At 27.9% G+C, this 18,576-nt stretch overlaps 1 protein-coding gene across 1 annotated transcript in view; it reads right to left on the bottom strand.

Annotated features, from left to right (window-relative positions):
- Positions 1-405: 405 nt before the first annotated feature.
- cpx (synaptic transmission protein complexin) overlaps positions 406-18,576 on the bottom strand; it is a 267,739-nt gene continuing 249,568 nt past the window's right edge. The window contains exons 3-4 of the mRNA XM_075354714.1: positions 9,436-9,568; positions 406-852 (exon numbers count right to left, since the gene is read on the bottom strand). Coding sequence (XP_075210829.1) covers positions 779-852; positions 9,436-9,568 — 207 coding nt within the window. The 3' untranslated portion in view covers positions 406-778. The remainder of the gene's footprint in view (positions 853-9,435; positions 9,569-18,576) is intronic.

The raw sequence follows: 18,576 nt of genomic DNA, 5'->3' as shown, positions 1-18,576 counted from the left end.
AAGTGGAAATCTTAGTTATTGTGAAAGTTAAAAAGGAATTTGTAAAATTTAAAAAAATTTCGTTGTCTGATGTGATTCTAAAAATTGAGGTCATATAAAATATAAAAAAACACATTCATTTTATATAAGTGTACAAACAGGAAAATTTATTTAATTATACACTATTGCTTTTGTTTTCATGTCATCAAACCAACAACAATATGAAAAAGATTACATTTAAACTGGTTATATAACATTTACAAATTCTAACCTTATATATTATATAAGGTAAGAATTAATTTATAATATTCACATTTAATTTCTGTACTTTCATTTTATCTACAGATATCATGTTAGAATATTTTAATTTTCTAACAAATTATAAATATGATTGCAAAATTGTAATGCTACAAATGAATTTCTAAAAACGAATAAACATTGTATGATTTATTAATAAAAACAATAGGAAATAAATATCAATTTCTTGTACAAAACATATACACTACTACAATATAATAAGGTTTATAATGTTATTTACATAAGCTGTGGTATGATGCCAGTCTCTTGTTTTTACATCAATGTTGAAATATAATTAGTATATAAAATGGAACCCAGTTCAGACCACACACGGTACCTGCAGTTTTTTTTATTTTTATTATTATAATTATTATTACTTTTATTTTTATAAATGTCTATTTTAACAAATGATGTCATTTTGGTTTCTATTGGTCAGTAATTATTTTTCCTTCTTAATCATTTCATCTTCTTTTTGGATAATAGCGTTGATCACATGTTTAGTTCACTGAAGTGAACACTTACTTTCAATCTGCGACTTGATTTCATTCACTTGCGTCTCTATTGTATTCTTCAGCTCTACAAAAAATACATAAAAATTGATAAAATATGTGAAAATAATTAAATTAGTTAACAGTATTATTTTTATTTAATTAGCTTAAATATTTTCCCAATTACAGATACTGTTGATAATGGGAGAAGAATTTAGCAGCATGTGAAAAATAACAAGTCTGACAACAATTCAAACCTTCCAGATGAAAGTCAGAGAAACTACTTGTCTGCCATGATGGTCAAAATGATTGATAACAGTGATAGTTGTTGATTGATAAACTTATATTACATTCAAAAATCTATTTAAATTAATAATTTAAAATTGAATGTAATAGAAAGAAAATGCTTTGATAGTTTTAAATGAATAAACTGCGTGGTTTTTAAAGAATTTAGGGCTGAGATATATAGCAAAGATAAGTTATTTTTAATTAGTGTGGGATAAAATAGAAGTAAATCAGCAGCAGAAAACAATCAAGAAAATTTGAAGTGGATAATTTAAAATTTGAAACAAAGCAAATTTAATGAGTATAAAGTAATTAAAGAAAACAGATAGGAAAGGAAAGAGATAGGAAGTTCATTTCATTTGATGACTATTGATAAAAAAATTATAATTCTTTATTACTGGGTCAATTAGTGTTCACATAGCTTTATATTTATCTTCTTTTTATTCATCACTTTTGTTTCTTTAGCAGTTATGCTGTCTTTTTTGTTTGTAATGGTAATTAGTGGTTAATTGTTAGTTTTGTATCCACTCTTATCACTGTATTTTTTTCAGTGTTTCTAAGATGAAAATTGTTTAGTTGTGTAATAATCTATTTGTCAATCAGATACCTGGTGTATCTTAATTGGATTTGTGTGTAGTTGTATGTTGGATTCATGTGATCCACTTATGTAGTTCATGTGTAGCATACTGCACATATTCCGTACAATACATCCAATTGGTTACTAGGTCAAATATTTTGTCCTTGGTTCCTAACAGTAAATATTAACCATTATTGAGGGACTGATTGCAATAAACATTTACCGGCTTGGCCTTGTTCTTCACCTTACAGATCTGTGGAAAGGCAAACTTTTAAACCTATTTAATACCTTGAAGCATGAGATAAAGGTAAAATTGCTGCAATATCAAATATCTTTAGTTGTTACACCTAATTGATACTACCTGTAGTTGTTAAAATTATTTTTGAGTGTCAAATCATCCTTTGATCTGATTGCTAAATATATACTCTTCATAAGCATGTAGAAAATTACTTGTACTGATGATTATTATTGTTTAATCAAATGTCTATATACTTTTTTAAAATAAATTTTATTATTAAAATATTATCTTATAAATTTCCCTTTAGAATAAATAATTAAAAAATTGTAGAATTTCAAAAAATGTAGAATAAATAAATTTTTAGATATTCATGTTAATATTACACAGATTATCAAAAATTACAAGATTACAAAAGTTAATTTGATATCTATGTCTGTTACCAAGAAATAAAAAAAAAAAAAAAATAATTTTATTTTTACTCCATTTTAAACCATTAAACAAAGAATTTCAAAGTGGATATTCTTAGTGTGCACTTACACCGTAAGGAGAAAGTGTATACAAATTTTTATCAATTTATATTCATTAGTTTTTGCTGGGCGTTGATTACTCTCACGACATGTTGTTTTATATATATATAGCATCATGACTTCACTGGAGATTATTATGTAGCTAACCCATTTTTTAATAGTATTAAATTGATAGAACTTCCAGGTATATATGATTTTTTTTTGCAGCTTTTTGATTTTCTGGTAGCAGAATGTATTAACACCCAAATTACCAGTTCTAGAAAGTTCAACATATAATTGTCCATGAGAAAAACAGTCTGTTCATAAATCAATACGAATGTGTTTTAATGTCTGGCCTTGCGCTTTATTGATTGTTAAAGCAAATTAAAGTTTTGTGTAGCCTCTTGAATTAAAATGGTAATTCTGTTGGGATCATTTGGATACGGGATATAAGAGCAAGCTCTGCTGCAGCTGGACCTGTCAAAATAGTAGTCTCAATGATGTGATTTTGCATAGTTTGGATTCGCAACCTTGTGCTGTTACATAACCTCGGAGGGTTAAGTTTTCATAGTAAAGTAATCAGAACTTCCATTTTCAGATTGAGCCTGGAAAACCTGCAAGATTAAGAAAATTAAAAAAATTTGGAGGATAGTGGACTGCATCTTCAGTATTGATTACAGAATCTACAGATTCCTTCCTTTGCCCTACAACTTTTTCTAAAATCATATTATTTATTTCAAATGTAGTAATATTTCCGGGAGTTGATAAATCTTTCACAAAGCCAGTCTATGATTTTTGTAAAACTTACTAATTTCTGGTTAAATATTGGAAATGAGATCATCAATTATTTGCACAATGGTATGTTTTCATTGACAGAAATGTAATCATCATTGTGAGGAAGAGTCCCATTTCCAATGTTTAGCAGTTGTAAGGGAAAGTTAGCACTGCCACCCCCAAGATCAACTGTCATATTAGTTGTTAAGTTAATAATGAGGATAAATTTCCATAAGTGTGATGATTTAAGGAATGCCTGAAAAACAGCTCTAGTTCCTCTCACAATGTTAGGCAATGTTTGCCGAAAGTCTCCAGCAAACATGAAAGTTATACTACTCATTAATTTACCGCATGATCTAATATCTCAAAGGGTTCAGTCAATTGAGCTTGAAATATGAGCTAGATGACTCATTGTACATTCATCCCACACTACAAGTTAAGCATCTTGCAAAATTTGTTCAAGTGGACCATATTTATGAATAGAACAAACAGGTTCTTGCCTACATGCAACATTTATCAATAACTTAACCCTTCGCAGGCGGAAACCCATGTCTGGGCTACCTGTAATTACACTGGAGGGCGTAAACCCATATATTAGTCTCTGAGTGTGACCAGCTATTTGTCTTCACTAGTTACATATAAATTGTACAAGATGGAAGATGTTCTTTCAATCATTTTGAGGTGAGAATTCCTGATACAATGAGATTGGGAACCATTTTACTTCAGTTATCAGATGAGTTCAATGACCGTGCATATGTAACAAGATGCATGCATTATTTTTTTCTTGTTTTTACGCTCTTTTTTAAGTAATTTGTTTACAAACTGTTCCTTCTAAAACTTCATTTTCGGCTTGCTTCGTTTGAATGCAAACAAAATTTTCGAGACAAAAATTCAGAAGGAAATGAATAAAAATATTTATATTATTATTATAATAAAACCATAATATATTATTCCCTGCCTAGGTGCACTTCTTCTTCAAAATTGCTATTGTTATTATATTACCATCAATGTTACTACTATTATTCAGTGTCTTGTATATTAAAAGAACTAAATGTAAAACATAACCAAAATCATCACCTATAGTTTGCAAATTGTAGTGTGCTCAGTGAGACTTTGCCATTTTTACATAGCTTTGTCTCACGAAAAAATTAAACAGCGTTCCTTAACCAGATCAGTAGCAGAATTCAGCAAAAAACACAAGTAATATGTTGTTTTTTTTTTGCATGAATGCATGTTTTAAGTTACTTTAAATAGTTTTTGCATGAACTTTTTTTTGAAAATGTCTTCCTTGTCCACAGCCATAAAACATTGTCGCTCGCAAAGGGTTAAAAGTGAAGTCCTACCACCTTTTATAAGTGTAGAAGCTATTCCTGATGATGCTACACCGATTGCAACATTTTTAGTTAAGCAAACTTGAGCAAGAAGCAGATTGGTTAAGTTTTCCCACTGCCTCCAGGAGGATCTAGGAAAAATGTTTTGGGTTGTTGCTAGCAACACTTATTTATATCATCAAATGCCTGATGTTGATCTGATAATAATTTAGGAAGAGTAATACTTACAAATTCTTTATGTTCATTGATGTTGAAAGAAAGTCTTAACATTGTATCACAAGCATTAATAGCTTCTTGATTATCACGTGCTGGTGTTGGTAAACCAAAGTCGCATAAGTATTTCACACTTAACATAATGATAATATCTTTAGTCTCAATGAGACCTCTATTAAACATTTCATTTGCCACTGTAATCTCAACGTTATTGGTTTGACATCGGATTTGATATAAAATATCTACAAAACTGTTTTTGAAATATTTCCCGCAATTTGTTTGGTTGATCAGGATGACAAAAAACTAATATAATTCTCTTAATTCTCTCAATTTTGTCGAAGACTGACAGATAGAAGCATCAGCAAACCTGTCTTTCCAGTAATTATCATTTTACAATAAGCCAAGTACAGCGTAAGCAGCTTTATATGTTTGATGTAGCACATAATCAACAGTTTTAATGTAATCAAAAGCTGTAGGTCCTTTAACGTTAAGTAATAACATACGTAGATGAAAGCATTCATTTTGGTTTGGATTGTTGTAGATTGCACATCTACCCATAGCAGCATCCTTTTTGATTCCAGGAAATCCTTTGATATCAGTTCCGCACTTTCATGTGCTAAACTTATTATTACAGGTATAGTATCTAGGAAGTTGAGGATATAACAGTGTCTTAGCGATAAGAAAAAAGCAATAAGAGTGGTCTTCTATGGACTTTCAAGGACTCGGAGATTTTTTTCAGTGAAATAAATATGTTGATAGTTTTCTAAGTGAACAATAGTGGGATAATGTAAATGTACTGGAAAGTCAAAAAATTTCCAACTAGCCCCAACCTATTTTGTAAAATAAACATTTAATACAAAACAAACATATATATTGACAAATGTTTCAAAAGATTATTTTTATTAATTCTCAGATCTCAACAAAGCAGAATTAAAGAAGAACATTTTGTATAATGTTTAAGGAATATTTGTTTATACAAGCTGATAAATCAATGGAGTTCATAAAATCATGATAAACCTATATGACTAGGTGATAAAGTATTTATTGAAATATGTGTTATGGAAGAACGTATCTTAAATACCTATCTTTACCTGTAGATAAAAAATCAAAGGCTAATCGTAACTGTTCAATTTTGACAATTTTGGTTCCTCGATTCTGTTATCTTGCCTCCATCTGTTAGGTTAAAATGAATGATAAATCTTAGTTTATTAAACTTAGTATGTAACAGAGCTATATCTGCACTGTCACTTCATGAACAAGGGTTGAAAGTACATATTTGTCCAAGCTAAATAACGTTAGGTACCAAAGATATTACAAAGACTTCAGATCAGTACAATTCATTCATTTATCAAATAAATTGTATATGATGTTCCTCATTATGTACTGTATTTTAATGAAGTTTTACTGTTGGTTTATTCTCAAAGTACTTAATTAAAGATGCAGCATATAATAAAGCTCAGATTACAGTTGAGATCATTATAATTCATCATGCTGAAATATAATGTCTGTGCATCTGATTTATGTTATTCTATTAATAAATTCTATTGTCAAGTGAGAAATGTCAATTTCAAATGTGCTCTGCATTTCACTAATCAGTGTTAACTGCACATTTAAAAATACTGTTATCATTAAAAATTCCATTAGTTAATTACTGATTACATTCCTTGATGATACAAAACAACTCACAAATTCTGATCTCTCTAATTGGATGTTAAATTGCTTTTATTACTTCCTTATTTTTAATTGTACAACCCTAATCATTTATCATACTGAAAAATGAGTTAATTTAATCTTTTGTAGATCAGATGATTAACTTGCTTTAAGTAATTTATGAGTAGTGTGACTGAATAAAAAAAAAATAGTATGGATTTGCTGTCATTAAATAAATGTATATATGAGACACACTGACCTATTATTGTTTAAAACTTAAATCAATTATTTACACTTATTATCTCCATGAATTTTTCATCAGTTAATGAAAACATCAATTAGAGTAAGCTGGTGTAGTAATAATGTTGTTACCTTTAATTATTTATTTGAAAATAATGTTGAATTTAAGATTACTATAATTTTTGGGGTTTTATTTAATACTTAACTGGTCGCGTCAGGTCTATATGACCCGAGACACTATTTTATATTTAAATTTTAATATTTGCCTCAATAGTATTAGGTTGGCAAGCCTACTGCTCTCCTATTGTAATTCACTCATAACAGTCAGTATCCAGCTTCCCTTAGTTTCTGTAATATAAGTAAACTATTTGACCCGACGTGACCAGTTGTGTTATACTTTTGCAAGAGATTTTCTTAAAAATTTAGACCACCTTTTAGTACAAAATTTACGTGTAAAAAGTATCTCACTCCGGGAAACCCAAAAAACTTGAAGAAAATAAAAATATATTTTGAAGAACACAACATTATTGTAGTTGATGTTCAACAACCAGTGTAGTGAGATGTGGAAGTTAGTCACCTCTGCCCGAGCACCAAGGACAATATATATATATATATATAAAACGTTGTTTGTGTGAAATGTGGGTAACATATTTGTAACAATCACACTTCTTTTATTCGTAAAGATTGTGAACAATGTTAGTGTTGCAAATAAAAATTCTCAGACTTTCTAACTCTGAATTAATAAATTTAAGAAAAAATGTATACAAATGTACTCTTCAGAACATCAATTTGATATCCAGGCAAATTTTACATTGTTTACTTGTAGATGTACGTCTCAGTTCAAATATTTTAATTTGAAAACATTTTTACAGATATGTTGCTAGTTTGTCTTCAATGATGAATTGGGAGTAATTATATTTTTATGCCAGCAAAGTTCAACTAAAATGAAGATCTTTATTTTTTTACAAAATTTAGTAATTTATGATTTTTTTTATTATTTTTTTTCAAATAAGGAGATATTTATTTTTATTTGAATAAAAAATAGTTTCTTTTTTAGAATATAAGTGTTAATTTCTTTTTAATTCCAATAATGTATTATTAGTTTAATTTATGAATATTTAGGTCATAGTGACCTGACGACGCAACTAGTAATGCTATAAAAAGAGCATTACCAGTTAAGGGTTAATGATATCAGATTATTTATATTTCTGTTTTATAAATGAAATAGAGTGTAAGGGTTGGGAGTGTAAAAAAAAAGGGTAAGGGAATGTAACAATAAGGAACAGAAAATATTGATACAGTAAAAACATTCAGAAAGGTAACTCTTCATGATATTGGAGTGAACTCTAATTTCTTTAAACTACTCAGACAGTCATTACATTTTTTGTTGTGTAATGATTTCTAAGTACGGTATTAATATCCACATTAAATGGAAAGAAGAAGAAGAACAAGAAGAAGATAAAATAAAAAAATTAATAATTTTTATGAACTATGCAGTGATTGTATTATTTTAAAACTTAAACTTTACACATGGCAAACCAAACCAAATTTAATGAATATAACACACTTCATATTTTTTTAGTTTCTCTTGCAGTTACGTTCAGTGAATGATGCTACTGTTCTTACCTCAGTGTCAGCTGATGTTAGTGCTGGGAGGTTTTGAATTAGGTAGACACTAATCTATGAATATACTGTAGCTGATAAAAAACGATAGGATTTGATTTGCGTCAATTTTTTTAGTCTATTTTAGTGAATCTTAAAAATTTCTCTTTGTAATATAAAAGGAAATAATTCTAAGAGAATAATTCTAAAAGGAAATATTCTAAAAGAATTGTTGACACTTGCCAACTATTACATAGGTGCAAATCATTAATCTAGCAATATTGACATCTAGATAATCTTTACATAGATGAAAAAGGATCACATTTTATCATTTCAACACATGAAACATATTATCAGATAAAAACACAACAATTTACCAAACCAACAGACACAATTCAAATCTAATACTATGTTTTACCACATTTTAAAGAATTGTCTGCTTACTCAAAAACCTGGCAGCAGTAACATCAGTTGATGCCAAAGTGAGAAGGACAGCTGCACTAGTCACTCAAAACTACAAGAACAACTGGAAACATGATGTCATTTTCGAAAATGTAATATTTTTTTAAATGTGGTTTTTTGTCATTTGAAATGTTTTTAGTTTTAAGTAAATTTCATCACTGACTATCGTGAACTAAAAGCAACAAAAGTAATTATATACATAGCTTATGATCCAATAAAATTGTTTCATTTTAAATATATATCATAGACCTGCCATTTTACAGGGTAATAAATCATATAATAATCAAAACATGGAGAAAAAAAAATATAAGTCCATTAAAAACTGTCATAACTTTTATTTAAAAGGCATGTTTTTAGAAGCTAAGGCTCATGGAGTTTCATTAAATGAAGCAGAATAATAGAAGGTATGATAAATTTCAGGTATGAATTTTCTGTTAGTTATTGAAGGGGATTTTAATTTATTGCATGTTTTTTTTTTTTACCTTGTTAATAAAAACATTTCATAATTTGTATTTTGATAGTATCACCATTATTAAAATTAAAAAAAAACATTCCAACTGAATTTGCTCTAATAATGGATATCTTTTTGACTCATTAATAATGAATAATTACTGGTAAATAATTTAGGGAATAAATGAAGATAAAATTTGAAGTCTTACGGTGTTAGAATAACTACATTATGGAATAACAACTCCTATCCAAATCTTGTAAGAGTTTTTATGTACGTGTTAGAACATAAAAAAACTTTTGGGTATTTCAGATAGTATTTAAATTTAAATTCAGTTTAACTTACTTGTAAACTCATCCTGATCTTCTGCTTCTGCTTCTGCTGCAAGTTCTTCAGGTGTCTTTTTCTTTCGCATTAGAGGGTTTGCAGGTTCTTCCATTACTGGCTCTTGAATTTCTTCTTTCTTTTTTATGTTATACTGTTAACAAATATTAATTAAATTTACTAAAATAAAATAAATAAATATAGTAAAATATTTCATAATCAATTCTGAACATTGTGTTTAGAGAAATTATATTGTTCTTATTGCAAATCAAAGAAGTATTTTAAATTGACGGGTTTTTATTTTAAAACATGGATAATAGGTTGTTTTTAGAGAAATAATTATTGGTTTAATGATAAATGTATATTTCAAAAACTGTTCCAAATTAAAAAAAATTTATCTAAAGAAGGGTGAAATAAAAAATGTATGCTATTCCACATCTAGTAGTGAGTAAATAACTATCAATCAATCAATCACTTTTTCTCTCTTACTTACTCTCTGTGTAATCACTTGCTTAAAACAATTTAGAAAAACTTGAGTTTTTCAAATATTTGAAACAAAAGTAATGAAAAAAAGTAATGTTATTTGTTTTTAAATAACTCCCATGATTCAGTGTAACCTATTTTTTATATTTAATTAGGTTTAACAAACCCAAATAGTGTTAATTGCACTATTTTCAGGACTATGAAGAAACTATGGAACTGTGGACTAAGGAGAAAATTTTGATTCAGTATAATTTGTTACTGCTTAACTGAATTTCAAGTTTTATTGAAACAAAATGTTTGAGATGCTTTCAATTCAACATACGTTTTTCTTCATTAAAATTGTTTTGTTTCATAACCAAATGATGCCAGTTTGAGTATTTACAATTTTAATTAATTTTTTCTTAATTTTCACAATGAAAATAAATAATTTATTATTAATTATAAATAACAATGTAGCTTATAAATAGTAATATGCTTAAAAATAATTAAAATAACATTATAATTGAAATATTTACTTATTTTCTTTTCTAGATTACCAAATCTTTGTAATTTAATATTATAATTCTATATCTTGCATATATATTTTTATTGTTATATTTTCTTCCAGTTCTGTTAGATTTTACAGTAGGTTAAGCACTTAGGAGCTACGTTTTATTTATACTATTTGTTTTTGTTCATATAGGAAATTGTAATTATTTTAGATCATTAGGTTTAATCTAAATGGTAATTATCTGCAGTATTACAAATTTTATTTTATTTTTGGCCCACTGATTATATGTACAACTTGTTTTATGGGCTTCTGTCCCAAGCTTAGGTACATAGTGTAATGTAAAAAAAACAAAGCCCTACCATATAATATTTTGATAATTTTATATTTTATCTGAAAAATATTTCAATGTTAGAAACTTTTTTCATTTTTTTGTATAAATATGTAATTCAATGATTCAGATATTTATTTGAAAGCATAAATATTACTAACAGTATGTGACCAGCTTAGTAAAACCATGCCAGAGATAAAGTGTTAAATTTCATTTGATTTTAAATTGATAATGTTTTTAAAAGTGGGCAGAGAGAAGAGGCACTACATAATTGCAGGATTAACTTTGAATATTAAATGAATGTTATTGGATCATTTATTCTGACAGTAGGAAAAAGAGAAGAATCAGTGAGGAGAGATATGTATTGTCAATTGACATTTTACAAGTATGGCTAAAGATAACTAACTGGTAGGAATAAAATGTGGATGAGTGAGTAAATTGACATAGCAAACTCTGAAAAACTGCTGGCCTTTGTGGTGTGAGTGGTAGCATCTCGGCCTTTCATCCGGAGGTCCCGGGTTCAAATCCCGGTCAGGCATGGCATTTTCAGACGTTACAAATCATTCATCTCATCCTCTGAGCAATACCTAACAGTGGTCCTGGAGGTTAAACAAAAAAAAACTCTGAAAAACTGCATTCATTGTTTGAAACCAATGGAAAATTCAGGGTTTGGTTTGAATGAAGATTTTATTTATTCTTCGTAACAACTTTTAAATCAACTTTTGGGTCATTTTATGTTTTTAAAGATAGTTAAGAAATAAAGTTATTTAGTAGATAAATTTCTACTTATAATGGATAGGAAAATGTAAAAACACTTTCGGTTTCTAAATGCTAGAAAGAGAAAATTTTGTTTTTACATTTCAGAGAGATGTATTTTGTAATAAACATGTAGTTTTAGCTTTTACTCTATATTTTTTAATCAAAAAAATTTAAAAATACTTTATGTAAAAGAGTTTTTTCTGGAAATGTAGAATGCTTGCGATTTTAGTTTAAGTTATTTTAACTTAATTACATTCTACTGTACAAAGAAGTTGTTCAGCTTTCATACATTTGAAATGCAACACATTCTGTGAGAATAGTGAATTTTATAGAAAATCATTAAATTACGTAAAAAGAACTTTTCTGTAAATATAGCACTGATTGTTCAAGAATTTTATTTTTATACAGATGTTATTAAGAACAAACACGTGAAGTAAATATATATACATTATAAGTACATAATAGGTGTTAAGTAGTTTTTGGTCAACACCATTTTTAATTTTTATTATATAAAAAATGTAGCTTATAAATAATAATATGCTTAAAAATAATTAAAATTACATTATAATTGCAAACTTTACTTATTTTCTTTTCTATATTGCAAAACCTTTATAATTTAATATTATAAATTTTTATCTTGCATATCTGTTTTTATTATGTTACATTTTCTTCCAGTCCTGTTAGATTTTACAGTAGGTTAACTACTTAGGAGCTATGTTTTATTTATAATATATGTTTCTGTTCATACAGAAAATTACAATTATTTTAGTTCATTAGCTTTAATTAAAATGGGCTATCTGCTATATTACAAATTTCATTTTATATTTTACTTATTTTAATCAGTAGTACTTATTCCAATCAATAACAATTTAACAATTAAAATTTTTGTTTGTTTCATAACATTTGTTGTTCATAAAAATCAGAAAATATGAATATACAAACATGACAATAAATTCATTTTTGCATACTTCAATTTGTTAATGTTGCCAGATGGTAAATATTTAAAAAATGATAAAAAATCAAAATCATTATAGTTATTTCTTACACTTCAATAATATTAGAATTTTTATCAACTTTTTTGTTAAAAACAAAATCTGTTTAGTCTCTTTCCAAAAACAAATTATTCTAGAAACACACACGTGTTAGTAATAGAGTTTCTGGATGTTACTAATAGGGCTTTTAATAGGAATAATTTATTGAATATTTTACAGCTTCATGGGTAAATAATAATAACTAATTACATGAAAACAAAGCTTATGTTTATTTAATTGTTTAATTTATACAAAACTTATGTAGATATAAAAATTCGTAAAAATATATTCATTATAAGTAATTGAAGTATTTCTAGGTATTTGATTAAGATTTATAAGTTATATTTTTCATTTATCTATATTTTTTGTTATGTTCATACATGTTTATCATATGTCATGTTTATTATTTCAGCATTATAATATGTACTAAAAAAATAAAGGAAATATAAGACTACATGAAAAAAAAAGTTCAGTAATTGGGTTATTTTATTGCTTGAAGTTTAAAATCAAACACTTGCTTTTCACTATGTTGTTTACTAGCCTACATGTAATAATTCAAGCTTAATAAACAGATATATACTTATAAAATTATATTTTTTTCGTCTTCAGTCATTTGACTGGTTTTATGCAGCTCTCTAAGATTCCCTATCTAGTACTAGTCATTTAATTTCGGTATACTCCCTACATCATACATCCCTAACAATTTGTTTTACATATTCCAAATGTTGCCTGCCTGCACAATTTGTTCCTTCTACATGTCCCTCCAATATTAAAGCGACTATTCCAGGATGCCTTAATATGTGGCCTATCAGTCTGTCTCTTCTTTTAACTATAGTTTTGTAAATGCTTTTTTCTTCATCAATTTGCCACAACACATCTTCATTTGTCACTTTATCTACCCATCTGATTTTTAACATTCTCCTGTAACACCGCATTTCCAAAGCTTCTAATCTTTTCTTCTCAGGTACTCCGATTGTTCAAGTTTCACTTCCATATAAAGCTACGCTTTAAACATATATTTTCAAAAATGTTTTCCTGACGTTTAAATTAATTTTTGATGTAAACAAATAATATTTCTGACTGAAGGCTCGTTTCGCCTGTGCTGTTCGGCATTTTATATCGCTCCTGCTTCGTCCATCTTTAGTAATTCTACTTCCCAAATAACAAAATTCTACTACCTCCATAATCTTTTCTCCCCCTATTTTCACATTCAGCGGTCCATCTTTGTTATTTCTACTACATTTCATTACTTTTGTTTTGTTCTTGTTTATTTTCATGCGATAGTTCTTGCGTAGGACTTCATCCATGCCATTCATTATTTCTTCTAAATCTTTTATACTCTCAACCAGAGTTACTATATCATCAGCAAATCATAGCATCTTTATCTTTTCACCTTGTACTGTTACTCCGAATCTAAATTGTTCTTTAACATCATTAACTGCTAGTTCCATGTAAAGATTAAAAAGTAACGGCGATAGGGAACATCCTTGTCGGACTCCCTTTCTTATTACGGCTTCTTTCTTATGTTCTTCAATTGTTACTGTTGCTGTTTGGTTCCTGTACATGTTAGCAATTGTTCTTCTATCTCTGTATTTAAACCCTAATTTTTTTAAAACGCTGAAAATTTTATTCCAGTCTACATTATCGAATGCCTTTTCTAGGTCTACAAATGCCAAGTATTTTGGTTTGTTTTTCTTTAATCTTCCTTACTATTAATCTGAATGCTAAAAATGCTTCCCTTGTCCCTATGCTTTTCCTGAAGCCAAATTGGTCTTGTCCTAACAATTCTTCTACTCTCCTCTCAATTCTTCTGTACAGAATTCTAGTTAAGATTTTTGATGCATCACTAGTTAAGCTAATTGTTCTGTATTCTTCATGTTTATCTGCTCCTGGTTTCTTTGGTATCATGACTATAACACTCTTTTTGAAGTCTGACAGAACTTCCCTTTTTTCGTAAATTTACACACCAGTTTGTATAATCTATCAGTCGCTTCCTCAGCTGCACTGCGCAGTAATTCGGCAAGTATTCTGTTTATTCCAGGAGCTTTTATGCCATTCAAATCTTTTAATGCTCTCTTAAATTCAGATCTCAGTATTGTTTCTCCCCTTTCATTCTCTTCGACTTCCTCTTCTTCCTCTATAACACCATTTTCTAATTCATTTCCTCTGTGTAACTCTTCAGTACCACCTATCAACTTTTCCTTTCATACAATAAATCAGTGTACCATCTTTGTTTAACATGTTATTAGATTTTAATTTATGTATCCCAAAACTTTCCTTAACTTTCCTGTATGCTCCTATTTTACCAATGTTCATTTCTCTTTCCACTTCTGAACACTTTTCTTTAATCCACTCTTCTTTTGCTAGTTTGCACTTCCTGTTTATAGTATTTCTTAATTGTCAATAGTTCCTTTTACTTTTTTCATCACTAGCATTGTTATATTTTTTACGTTCATCCATCGGCTGCAATATATCCTCGAAATCTAAGGTTTTCTACCAGTTCTCTTTGTTCCGCCTAAGTTTGCTTCTGCTAATATAAGAATTTCCTTTTTAACATTCTCCCATTCTTCTTCTACATTTTCTACCTTATCTTTTTTACTCAGACCTCTTGCGATATCCTCCTCAAAATTCTTCTTTACCTGCTCTTTCTCAAGCTTCTCTAAATTCCACTGATTCATCCGACACCTTTTCTTCAGGATTTTAAACCCCAATCTACATTTCATTATTACTACATTATGGTCGCTATCAATGTCTGCTCCAGAGTCACAAATCTTTGTAATTTAATATTATAATTCTATATCTTGCATATATATTTTTATTGTTATATTTTCTTCCAGTTCTGTTAGATTTTACAGTAGGTTAAGCACTTAGGAGCTACGTTTTATTTATACTATTTGTTTTTGTTCATATAGGAAATTGTAATTATTTTAGATCATTAGGTTTAATCTAAATGGTAATTATCTGCAGTATTACAAATTTTATTTTATTTTTGGCCCACTGATTATATGTACAACTTGTTTTATGGGCTTCTGTCCCAAGCTTAGGTACATAGTGTAATGTAAAAAAAACAAAGCCCTACCATATAATATTTTGATAATTTTATATTTTATCTGAAAAATATTTCAATGTTAGAAACTTTTTTCATTTTTTTGTATAAATATGTAATTCAATGATTCAGATATTTATTTGAAAGCATAAATATTACTAACAGTATGTGACCAGCTTAGTAAAACCATGCCAGAGATAAAGTGTTAAATTTCATTTGATTTTAAATTGATAATGTTTTTAAAAGTGGGCAGAGAGAAGAGGCACTACATAATTGCAGGATTAACTTTGAATATTAAATGAATGTTATTGGATCATTTATTCTGACAGTAGGAAAAAGAGAAGAATCAGTGAGGAGAGATATGTATTGTCAATTGACATTTTACAAGTATGGCTAAAGATAACTAACTGGTAGGAATAAAATGTGGATGAGTGAGTAAATTGACATAGCAAACTCTGAAAAACTGCTGGCCTTTGTGGTGTGAGTGGTAGCATCTCGGCCTTTCATCCGGAGGTCCCGGGTTCAAATCCCGGTCAGGCATGGCATTTTCAGACGTTACAAATCATTCATCTCATCCTCTGAGCAATACCTAACAGTGGTCCTGGAGGTTAAACAAAAAAAAACTCTGAAAAACTGCATTCATTGTTTGAAACCAATGGAAAATTCAGGGTTTGGTTTGAATGAAGATTTTATTTATTCTTCGTAACAACTTTTAAATCAACTTTTGGGTCATTTTATGTTTTTAAAGATAGTTAAGAAATAAAGTTATTTAGTAGATAAATTTCTACTTATAATGGATAGGAAAATGTAAAAACACTTTCGGTTTCTAAATGCTAGAAAGAGAAAATTTTGTTTTTACATTTCAGAGAGATGTATTTTGTAATAAACATGTAGTTTTAGCTTTTACTCTATATTTTTTAATCAAAAAAATTTAAAAATACTTTATGTAAAAGAGTTTTTTCTGGAAATGTAGAATGCTTGCGATTTTAGTTTAAGTTATTTTAACTTAATTACATTCTACTGTACAAAGAAGTTGTTCAGCTTTCATACATTTGAAATGCAACACATTCTGTGAGAATAGTGAATTTTATAGAAAATCATTAAATTACGTAAAAAGAACTTTTCTGTAAATATAGCACTGATTGTTCAAGAATTTTATTTTTATACAGATGTTATTAAGAACAAACACGTGAAGTAAATATATATACATTATAAGTACATAATAGGTGTTAAGTAGTTTTTGGTCAACACCATTTTTAATTTTTATTATATAAAAAATGTAGCTTATAAATAATAATATGCTTAAAAATAATTAAAATTACATTATAATTGCAAACTTTACTTATTTTCTTTTCTATATTGCAAAACCTTTATAATTTAATATTATAAATTTTTATCTTGCATATCTGTTTTTATTATGTTACATTTTCTTCCAGTCCTGTTAGATTTTACAGTAGGTTAACTACTTAGGAGCTATGTTTTATTTATAATATATGTTTCTGTTCATACAGAAAATTACAATTATTTTAGTTCATTAGCTTTAATTAAAATGGGCTATCTGCTATATTACAAATTTCATTTTATATTTTACTTATTTTAATCAGTAGTACTTATTCCAATCAATAACAATTTAACAATTAAAATTTTTGTTTGTTTCATAACATTTGTTGTTCATAAAAATCAGAAAATATGAATATACAAACATGACAATAAATTCATTTTTGCATACTTCAATTTGTTAATGTTGCCAGATGGTAAATATTTAAAAAATGATAAAAAATCAAAATCATTATAGTTATTTCTTACACTTCAATAATATTAGAATTTTTATCAACTTTTTTGTTAAAAACAAAATCTGTTTAGTCTCTTTCCAAAAACAAATTATTCTAGAAACACACACGTGTTAGTAATAGAGTTTCTGGATGTTACTAATAGGGCTTTTAATAGGAATAATTTATTGAATATTTTACAGCTTCATGGGTAAATAATAATAACTAATTACATGAAAACAAAGCTTATGTTTATTTAATTGTTTAATTTATACAAAACTTATGTAGATATAAAAATTCGTAAAAATATATTCATTATAAGTAATTGAAGTATTTCTAGGTATTTGATTAAGATTTATAAGTTATATTTTTCATTTATCTATATTTTTTGTTATGTTCATACATGTTTATCATATGTCATGTTTATTATTTCAGCATTATAATATGTACTAAAAAAATAAAGGAAATATAAGACTACATGAAAAAAAAAGTTCAGTAATTGGGTTATTTTATTGCTTGAAGTTTAAAATCAAACACTTGCTTTTCACTATGTTGTTTACTAGCCTACATGTAATAATTCAAGCTTAATAAACAGATATATACTTATAAAATTATATTTTTTTCGTCTTCAGTCATTTGACTGGTTTTATGCAGCTCTCTAAGATTCCCTATCTAGTACTAGTCATTTAATTTCGGTATACTCCCTACATCATACATCCCTAACAATTTGTTTTACATATTCCAAATGTTGCCTGCCTGCACAATTTGTTCCTTCTACATGTCCCTCCAATATTAAAGCGACTATTCCAGGATGCCTTAATATGTGGCCTATCAGTCTGTCTCTTCTTTTAACTATAGTTTTGTAAATGCTTTTTTCTTCATCAATTTGCCACAACACATCTTCATTTGTCACTTTATCTACCCATCTGATTTTTAACATTCTCCTGTAACACCGCATTTCCAAAGCTTCTAATCTTTTCTTCTCAGGTACTCCGATTGTTCAAGTTTCACTTCCATATAAAGCTACGCTTTAAACATATATTTTCAAAAATGTTTTCCTGACGTTTAAATTAATTTTTGATGTAAACAAATAATATTTCTGACTGAAGGCTCGTTTCGCCTGTGCTGTTCGGCATTTTATATCGCTCCTGCTTCGTCCATCTTTAGTAATTCTACTTCCCAAATAACAAAATTCTACTACCTCCATAATCTTTTCTCCCCCTATTTTCACATTCAGCGGTCCATCTTTGTTATTT

The sequence above is a fragment of the Lycorma delicatula genome, chromosome 1, assembly GCF_047948215.1.
Source record: "Lycorma delicatula isolate Av1 chromosome 1, ASM4794821v1, whole genome shotgun sequence".
Classification (NCBI taxonomy): Eukaryota; Metazoa; Arthropoda; class Insecta; order Hemiptera; family Fulgoridae; genus Lycorma; species Lycorma delicatula.
Note: the sequence above shows the minus strand (reverse complement) of the source record. Positions and strands in the feature narration are given on the sequence as shown.